The 9,994-nt window shown below is 39.1% G+C and overlaps 1 protein-coding gene across 1 annotated transcript; it reads right to left on the bottom strand.

Moving 5' to 3' along the window:
- Positions 1 to 1,205: 1,205 nt before the first annotated feature.
- Positions 1,206 to 9,783, bottom strand: G6pc2 (glucose-6-phosphatase catalytic subunit 2). Its single transcript, XM_028881960.2, has 5 exons — positions 9,558 to 9,783; positions 8,910 to 9,019; positions 6,467 to 6,578; positions 3,839 to 3,954; positions 1,206 to 3,197 (listed from the first exon to the last, which is right to left on the bottom strand). The coding sequence occupies exons 1-5, from the start codon at positions 9,773 to 9,775 to the stop codon at positions 2,686 to 2,688; spliced, it is 1,068 nt and encodes a 355-aa protein (XP_028737793.1). The 5' UTR covers positions 9,776 to 9,783; the 3' UTR covers positions 1,206 to 2,685.
- Positions 9,784 to 9,994: the final 211 nt, after the last annotated feature.

Genomic DNA, 9,994 nt, shown 5'->3' with positions numbered 1-9,994 from the left:
TGATTAAAAACTTCTGGGGAAAGTAGTTTGAAGATATTTAATGAATCAAAACTTTTTAAATGATTTTTTTTTTTACTTTTTTTTACCAAGAGTTTTGTGTGTGTGTGTGTGTCCATTTAGTCTCAAATTTTATGTTAAAATTTTGGACCTGTAAAAACTTAAGAGTCTTGAATTTCAAGAATGTCTTATGATGTTTGTAAGCCCTCTGTTGTAGGGACATGCACACAGAGATGGCACCAACTTGACCTTCTAAGGGAGAAGCCCAGTCAATAGCCTATCAAAAGAAAGTGACTAAACACTCTTCTTGGTAGCTACTTTTAACAATGATAAATTCTCTTGCACTTCTCCTCAAATGCATGTTTGATTGGGACAGCTTCTTAAGCCACTTGTCTAGATTGTATCATCCTGACAGCTCATGATATTGACATTTTTCTCTTGAATATGCAGATGTGTAGACACCGTGAATAGATGGATATGGTGAGTCAAGTGAGCTCAATTTTTGCTTATTTCTTGTGAATAAATTGAAATCCGAAGTCTTCTCCATCATGATTAAAATCAGGCATTTTCTCCAAGGCTGTGCAGAGCTGTTCCTCTTGCTGCCTAAGTAATTTCAATCACAAAAGCAAATTGCCTCCATATGGATTCCTCCAGGAGATTTCAACTAGATGGAAAGGAAAAAAATCTCCTCACTGGGGAACTCAAAGGCTTCATGGTAGACGAGGGTCGAGTTGTTGGAGATTAATTATTGAAAATAAGCCGTGCCCCATCCCATTTCCCCTCTGAGCGTCACCCATCATCTAGCAGACAGCTGCGTAGATGATGTAGCAGCGTAGGGTAGCTGGAGAAAGCTCCTCTCTGGGAACCCACAGGGAATGCCCTGCCTATTGCTGCCCCAGTCCCCTCAGGCCCAGGTGAGAGCAGCTCCGAGTGTGCTGGGATGGAGGATTCAAGATGAACAGTCCTGACTCTACAGGAAACTTCAAAAGAAGGCTCAGAGGGAAGCAGACCTCTTCCATTTGCAGAAGATGTGGTGGGGCAGACAAAACGAAATGAGGACTATGGTACTAGGGTAGCCTCGTGCAGGGACAGTGGCAAGGAATGCGGAAAAATGAACAAGAACAACTCTCTCCCACTTCTTTCTCCCCAGTTCCCCAATCAACAGCAGGTGGATTTATTCTCAAGTAAAAGCTTCTTTTGCCCTGGGGTTTTCCCCCCTAAGGAATCAATTGCCTTTTAAAAAAGGACGCTAGTTAATCTGTCTTGTAAAACCAACAGTACATTTTCTATAAATACACTTGGAAAACAGTCAATTATTAGGTGTTAGAGATGTTATTTTCCATGATTACTATCAAATAACCTTCCCTTCAACTGGTATGTTTTCATACATATTTATGACCTATTTAATATATCATCACCTGAAGTAATTCATGTATAACACCCTTGAGAAGAGTTGCAGAGTATGTTGTAGGAGACCACAGGCTGTCAACATGTAGCAAAGACAGACTCACAATCTTTGAACTTGATCAGAAAGTCATAGTTAATCAACTTAAAGTCTAGAATTCAATGAGGAAGAAAAAAAAATATTGCTTAGAGTCAGTATAATACTACTAGCCCATAATTAACTTTCTAAAGTAAAGCACAGAGATCAGTCCAAATGAGCCACTGTGCAAGTATTTAATGGTTTTTCTGAGGTAGAAGAACTTGATCTTCCTGATTTTGAAAGACTGGACTCCTAGAAGTAAAATATGGGATGCCACAACAAAGAAAGGAGGTTTTTCCGGTAGATAGCAGTCCAGGGGCTAGCCTTCAGCAGGGTTCATTGAAACATTAAGAGGCCCTACCACGAAACAGAGAGCAGCAGGTAAGGGTTAACAGAGGCAGGCGCTTGCTCCGCTCATTTGCTCTGGCTACTCTTGTGTGTCACATACACAGTCATTGCTGGCCTGGAAAAGACTATTCTGGACCTAAGTCAAATAGATGTATAGGACTCTTGTACGGCAATCATGGACTCCAAATACATCTACCTGCTCTTACCGACTTTTTAAAATTTCTTCAAAATAAAGAAATAAATCATGGTCATAGAGATATGTATCAGAAGTCTTGGGTTCTATCGCTTCTCGGCCTTTTGGCTAAGATCAAGTGCAGAAGTCGGGTTCTAATTACGGTTCTAACATGACATCATTACAGGCAAGCTTCTTGATCTGAATGGACCTCCGTTTCTTTATCTGACACACTAGGAGATAGGATTTGACTGTGGACACTTCTAAAAGGCCCATGGGAGCCAGAAGCAACTAGGTCTTTATGTGATAGAGGCATCAGATACTGGAGGGTCTGTGGAATGCTACCGAGTATGATATATACTCGGGGGGGGGGGGGGGGGGGGGTAGTCATCATGCTTACTAGGACAGTCAGAATTCAGTCCCTGTCAATTGTCTACATGGGTGATGCCATATTGTCAGTTTTGTCAAGAAAAAAAATGGATGTGATTATTTCTGGTCAAATACTGTTATTTTAAATGCCACCAGGAAAACAGACTAAATCGATGTCTGTGGGTGGGGCGGGACCTGTAGCCACCATGTTGTGACCTCCGCAGAGATGTTTCCAGCATTTCTGCTGTGTGGTTCTACTGAGGAATGCAGGCAGTAGGTGATCCTAGGAGTCCAGAGCGCTGCAGGCACCTTTGCTCTATTTAATCTTCTTCTCCCTGGCTCTCATTAACATATGGACACCATAAGGGATTAGAGCCACCACAATCAGTGGGATGGATGCACTTTTACAGAAAGACAGCAGGTAAAATAAAGGTTCCGTGTGAGTCGGGATCTTGATGAAGTGATAAAGTTGTAATGTGGCCAGTGAGGTCACGGCACAGAGCAACCGGAAGCTCGGCCTGCAGCCATTTTCTCCCCGGCAGCTCATAAGGAACATTTTTGAGTTGATGGCAAAACCCAAGCCAAAGAGAACCCCAAGGTTTCTCACAAGTCCAGCAAAAGGCGTGCTGTCCATGTGGATCCAGTCTGGGTTGGCACACCACTTTTTGGCTATAGGCACAGACCACAGCAGGTCAATGTCGAGCAGTCTGAGAAGCAGGTAAAAGCCAAGTGCAAATAGGAAGAGGAAGATGTTGGTCTTCAGGTACATATTCAAGCTGGCCATGTGGATTCCTGGAGTGTGTTCAAAGGCTTCTGCTACTAGCATCCCTAGGGATTGCAAAGAGATACTGCCATGAGTGTGTGACCCTGAGCCCTTCAGAAATCTCTCCCCTCTGCACTGGGAGGGCTTTAGACACCCAGGTTCTAACAATTTCTTAAAGTGTTTTCAGACATTAATTGAAAACAGGATAGTCCTATAGTCTTTCCACTACCTACACTGCCAAGATGGATCAGTTAGAAGTCAGTAGCATTGAATGACAACCCATTTTACAGGCAGACCTCTAAGCAATACGAAGCAGCCACTAAGTGAAGTTAAGCCACGCAATAAGAACTTAGATAACTCAGAGTGTCTTGGCTGTGGGTTGCAGGGTTGTTATCAAGTCCCCCCAAAGCATGGTACATGACGAGATGGCTTGGAAGATGGACTTCACTTCAGTTACACCTCTTAGCAAAGCTCATCTCACTATGTAGTTATCCATTCCACCCGTGAGAGAGACTGTGTCAGCATGTGCACAGAGGCTCAGTGGAGAGAGATTAAATCACCTAAGCTCCCAATGGTAACATTTGTGTTAGTGGCTTGATAGAACTACCTCTGACACCAGCAAACTGATGACCAGGGAGCATCTGACACCACAGTGCACCAAACAAAGCAAAGGTGTTAGCAACTAAATATAAAAGACCATACTTACCACCAATGACTCCAAGAATGACCTGATGAGGGAAATGTGTTGCTATGAATACTCTGGAGATGCAGACGCTGATTTGAATCAACCAGAAAACACTCCAAAGGAAGGACCAGGCCAGTCTGTGATGGAAGAATAGACACAAGTGTGAATAGCAAAGAAAACATAACACCTATAAAATTAGGTGTGTGACACCTGATAGTCCTTACAGGAATCTTCCAGATATGACATAACACAATTCTAGAGTCTCTTTTTCAACAAGCCTTCACGTCTTCCATAGGATTCAAAAGCTTTAGCACAGGACCTCACATTGCTCAATGCTATCTTCCTAAGACTTTAATAAATGTTTAAAAGGAAGGCGTGTAGTCAAACTTCCAGCATGGGGGAAAGGTATGTGGGCATGAAGTCCTATTCCAACAGAGGAGCTACTGGCATTTGGTAGCCATGGAGAGGGGGAGAGTTAGGTTATTTTTTAAGAGTGTGACATCTGGTAGGTCCACCATGCTCCAGTCAGGCTCCACACCCAAGAATAGTTGAGTAACACAATTTGCTCTTGATGAGTTTAAGAGACAGACAGACAGAGACAGAGACCCAAATTGGGTTGCTAAGGAGGTAGGGGTGGATCTGGGAGAAGCTGGATGAGAGGAGATTTATATCAAGATACATTGTATACAATTCTCAAGAATTATTATAATAATATTATTCTTAAAGAGGAAGGCATTTTAATGACTTTGAAATAAGGGAAAAGGAACAAGGACGGTTCAAGTGTCTATGTGTGTGTGTGTGTGGGGGGGTTATTAGTGTCCAGAATAATCAAGGATAAACCATATAGATTTTTGTCCCCTGTCATTTGTGCTTCCTCTCTGCCCTGCACTCTCAGCTTTTCTTTGTTTGAAGAAAACACTGGAGAGGCAGCGTCCATTTAGGTGAAAAGCTCGTGAATGTTCCACTGAGCCCATGGCATCACTGTGTGTAATCTCACAGACTCTCAGGGGCCCTGATCATTGTATGATATATAGAAAAATAAAAAAGCAAGAAGATATACCATATCCATTCAATTAGAAACAGAAATGTACAGAAAAAAACAGTGTAGAATAGTAAAATACAATTAAAAGAAAGCTGTATTTAGTGCTAGGCATCATCAAATGGCTTATTGTTTACAACTAGACCAAAATGTAGTTGTAGCAAGACTGAAGATTAAAAAGAAGAAATGAGTCTGTCAAAGAAGAGGTACCAAGTGTTTCTCCAAAGGGAAGAAGAATTAACAAGTATTTGAAAATGTCAAGGCAAAGTGTAGGCACTCACTACATTTTCTTTTAAAGATTTAATTTATTTTTATTTTATGTGTATAAATGTTTTGCCTGCATGTACGTATAAAGTACCATGTGTATGTCCCTGGTGCCCCTAGAGGCCAGAAGAGGATGTCAGATCCTCTGGAACTGCTTTTATGGATAGTTGTGAGTCATCATGTGGGTTCTGGGAACCAAACCTGGGTCCCTTGCAAAATCAGCAAGTGCTTTTCACCACTGGGCTCTTCATCTCTTCATCTCTTCAGCACCCCCCCACTAAATTTTTATAGATGAAGAAAATATTGCCATTACAAATGTCAAAAAGGAATAGGAATATTTGTTAGAACAAACATATTTTTCTAGGATGGTTAATTCGAGGGAAGAATGACCCACATAGACTTATTTCTTACATTATTCAGCACTACTCTTAAGAAGTAGAATAATTCTTCATTTTAGAAGAAATTTTATATACTGGTAATGGTTGTATGCCAGATTTTTTAAAAAGGTTGACACATTTTCTTTCTATAACTAAATTTTGGTCTGCTTGTCAACAACATAACGTTTGAGGATTCCTGGTACCCAATACAGTTTTTTTTTTTAAATGGGTGGATTTTAATATTTGATTTCCCTTGTATGTTTCTTCTTCTAATCAAAATTGTACAATTTATGACTAAAGTGGTGCTTGTGATTGCTTTGATTACAAAGAATTTCAGAAGGGGAACAGAAGAAAAAGGCCAATTTCTACAATGGTATGTTATCTTAAAGTTCTATATGGGTCTACACATTAAGAAATCTGTTGGCAGTAAATCTAACATGTGAACTTAATTTTGCCTCTAGAATGTTTTAATTAAAAAGACTGCACAGATTTTAACAGCTAGAATATATTTTAGTGATCTTAAAAACACTGGGTGTTCAAAGTAGGAAGCATAATTTCACTAGATAAATCAATGCATTCAAGAGCAACGATGATTCTTAAAATTTTAAGTTAATCTTAAGGCAAGAGAACATGCATGCAAAAATGTTTCCTTGTGCAATTTTAGATGACTTGTTTAGGAAGCATCAAAATAATAATTGAATTTCAGAATCCCAAAGGCGTATTTAACAAGTCATTAATCAGATAAACATTTCCAACTCAATTATAAAAGTGGTAATAGCTGTGAGCTAATTAGGACATTATCTTAAAGCAGAATATTCATTTCCCACTCATTCTGCTACATGGGCTGTGAAAGAATAAAATAAGCACATTTCACTGAATGACTAAAAATGTATTAAAATGAATATTTGGAAAGGACTTCACATATTCGATACTGTCTTGTTAATGCTACAGAAGCTGGAGCAAGCTGACCTGTGCAGAGTGACAGAGGACTTCTCCAGCTGGCTGACAGTGAAGCTCAGGGCAGCTGTTACCATGACATACCAAACACACGATGAGCCCATTGCGTGACCAGATGGACTTCCTGTAATGAGCATTGTTTGTTCAAAAAGTGGTTAATTAGGTATCAGGAATGAAACAACAGGACGTCATATTTCCCATGAAAATTTCAATAAAATAAGATAAAAGAGAAGCCTTGTTGGTTATGGGTTAATATATACTGTATAGAAGTAGATAAAGCTTGAGTCAATTTGAGACTCAAATTCACCATTTCAAAAACTTTTTTTTTTCTTTAACAAAAGGAAGGAACAAGAGAAAATTGCTAGAAATGACAGATTTTTCCTCTTGGTCCCTAGAGTAGCCCACACTTGACCATTATATGGACAATAATCGTTAGAGTTAAAAATTGCTGTGTCAAATATAGGGAATGTGACTTCTCCAGACAATTCCACATGACATGGATATAAGAGGGCCATGAGAAGTCCTGACATGAACCTACAACATACATAATCAGCCATAACTTTGTGTAGTTCTACCTTAACTTTCTTTAATGAAAGTGCTTTACGTTTTAACTCTCTTCCTCTTCCAGATTTTCAAGGGGACTGAATGCTGCAAATCAACATATCCAAGTATAACTAAGAGCATGGCCAGTTGCACTCAAATCTAACACAATCTTATTCATTCTTTGTATGTTGTTTTCAAAATTGACAAGACAATTAAAGTACTTCTACTGGATCTTCAGTCGATTTATTTTCCTTCAGCTATCAGACTATTGTTGGTCTGCTGTGGTTTACCGATTGACTTACAAACAACTGTGGTGTGTACGCCGAAACCAGAATGTGCATATTGTGGCCATTGCACTGAGAATCTTTGCTAAACAACGAAGAATCCACTCCACACAGACACTAAAGGGGGGTGTGAATCTTGACAGAAAACACCTGCCATCAGGCCTTTCCTTATTACCAGACCGGATGCCTTTCCTACACTGCTAGTTTTACTTTTAACCATTTTACTTAGGTGCCAGACATAACTTTTCACCCAGCAGAAAGCCACTCAGGTTCAATACCAAACTATCTTGGAAAAACAAAGCACCAGGCACTTTTTTTTTTGTTGTTAAACATAGATGCACCTATTTTTCTCTGTAGGAATTCTTTTTCTCTCACCCCATATCCTGTGAAAAGAAAGAAAGAGATGCCAGGAAGTTTTAGGATAAATGAAAAGAGCATTTTAGTCACTCCAAAAGCTATCCATCAATCCATCTACCTACTCATCACATATTGAATACACAAATATACACAAAAATGAAATATATTTAATCCTTGGCTAATGGGGCATACAGTTGGAGCAGCCAGATAGCTAAAGAATTAATTATGATATTTAAAATGCTGTAATATATTATTATATATAATATATAATATAGTATTATATATCATATATATACTTTTATGAAAGCAAAGGAAGATATTCAGAAATTCATTAGGAGCTCATGCATTTAGGGTTTGTTTCAAAGGACTGTCCAATGGCAAGAATTTTATGCTGTTCAACAAACTATGATATGGCACAATACAACACTTTCACAAAAGCTAAGGCAATGTATATTATATACATATGACATATATAAACTTTTTACTCTCTTAAATTCAACTTCTACATATAGATGTCATACTTAATACAGACTCTTGTAAGTTAAAAACAGCCTAAGAAGCCTGCTAACATGCTACACAGTCAAGAGCAAAAAAGGAAAAAAAAAAAAAGGTAGAGACACTGTGTACTGGCTGCAGGAATACTAGGCAGTCCTCATCTTTCTTATAAAACATGTCTTTCCCTCATTCATGAGATTCTCGGAAGACCTGTAGCCATAAAGCCACTGAACAGCAGACAAATCAACATTTCTAGACCTTTTTTTTTTTTTTTTTGGTTTGGTTTGGTTCTTCTAGACAGGGTTTCTCTGTGTAACAGAACAAAGCCCTGGCTGTCCTGGAACTCGCTCTGTAGACCAGGCTGGCATCGAACTCACAGAGATTCACTTGCCTCTGTCTCCTGAGTTCTGGGATTGAAGGTATATGCTACCATATCCAGCCATTTCTAGACTCTTAATGTAGTTCTATGGGACTTTGTTCTACTTACTGTTTTTTCATTAATTTTCATACCAAACCATTACTTCAAAAAGTAAATACCCAAGTATAAAATTATTTGGGAAGTATTCTCCCCACATAATCTTTCATAAATAACAATATAGAATTTGACTATTCATAAAATTCTTTCCTCCCTCATTAGCAATTTTTACAATAAATGTTAAGCATCCCCACTGGTGATATTTTCTTTGAGATCCTAGATATCATATGATTATAGGATGCTAATCATGCATAAAGACTTAGAATAGCATCCATGAAGTGAGGTTTCTTTAATTGCTTACCTGGGCCTGTTTCACATGTAGTAGGAAACTGTTCAAGACATGGGCTTGAGTGATTTGGGTAAATCTGAGTTTCTTGGATCCACCAGTAAGGACGATGCCCAAATAATATCCTGTAATTAAATGCATACGAATTTCACATGTACTTATATACAGCAGTTAACTAAGTGGAGACTTGCGATTCTTGTAACAAATGACTCAAATAAAGAGTCAAGGGGAAAAGCTCATAATTTAAACACCCTGAAATAACTTGGGTTTATCATATAGCTATCATCACAGAGGATGGTAGTATCTGGAGTTTGGGCACCCTTGTCTCCCATAAACAGGGAAGTCCTGTGGGTGTTTTTGGGTGCTTAGAGTGGGACTCTCAAAATGTCCTTAGAATCATCAATTTCATCACTCTACTGTAACTTCTTGGCTAATCATAGTATATGTGTTACTGGGTCTTGGAATCACTTATAATTCAGTCAAAGTAAATATTTCTATACTTTTGGTAAGTTCTACTTATGAATCCTGGTGTTTCAAAATAACCAATTTGTTTGAAGTATATTCCAAGTCAAACTACATGTGCCTGAAACTTGATCGTTAAGCTAAAATTACAAATGTAAGAATACATTTTAGGAAAAAAATCAAACAAATCAGTAGTCTTACCACTTGAATATAAGATTGAACCAGTCCCCTATGACGGCCACCCATATCATCTTGGTTCCAACGGTCTGATTCAGTTGAAACCAAAGTGGGAAGTAGACAGAAAAGATATTCCAGGGGTCTCCAACATCGGACATAAAGTTTAGAAAATCGTAGTAAGCCCTGTAGTCTCTCTGTAGATGCTGAATAATGAGCACTCCACTCCTGTGAAGGAAATCCATCTTGAGAAGATGCGGGTCTAAACCTGAAGCCACTGGAACTGCGGAGCTCTGGGTCCGCCCATCTTTATATAGCACCCTTGTGATGTGCTGAGCCATTACTGTGACATGTGATGCTGACCATCTGTGGAGAGGGCATGATGGTCCTCCTCCCCCGAAAAGTTCATCTGTTTGTGACTTTAATTGGTGGAAAAGGTGCAGTACATGCTGATCCGGGCCATT

This window comes from Peromyscus leucopus, chromosome 4 (assembly GCF_004664715.2).
Source record: "Peromyscus leucopus breed LL Stock chromosome 4, UCI_PerLeu_2.1, whole genome shotgun sequence".
Classification (NCBI taxonomy): Eukaryota; Metazoa; Chordata; class Mammalia; order Rodentia; family Cricetidae; genus Peromyscus; species Peromyscus leucopus.
Note: the sequence above shows the minus strand (reverse complement) of the source record. Positions and strands in the feature narration are given on the sequence as shown.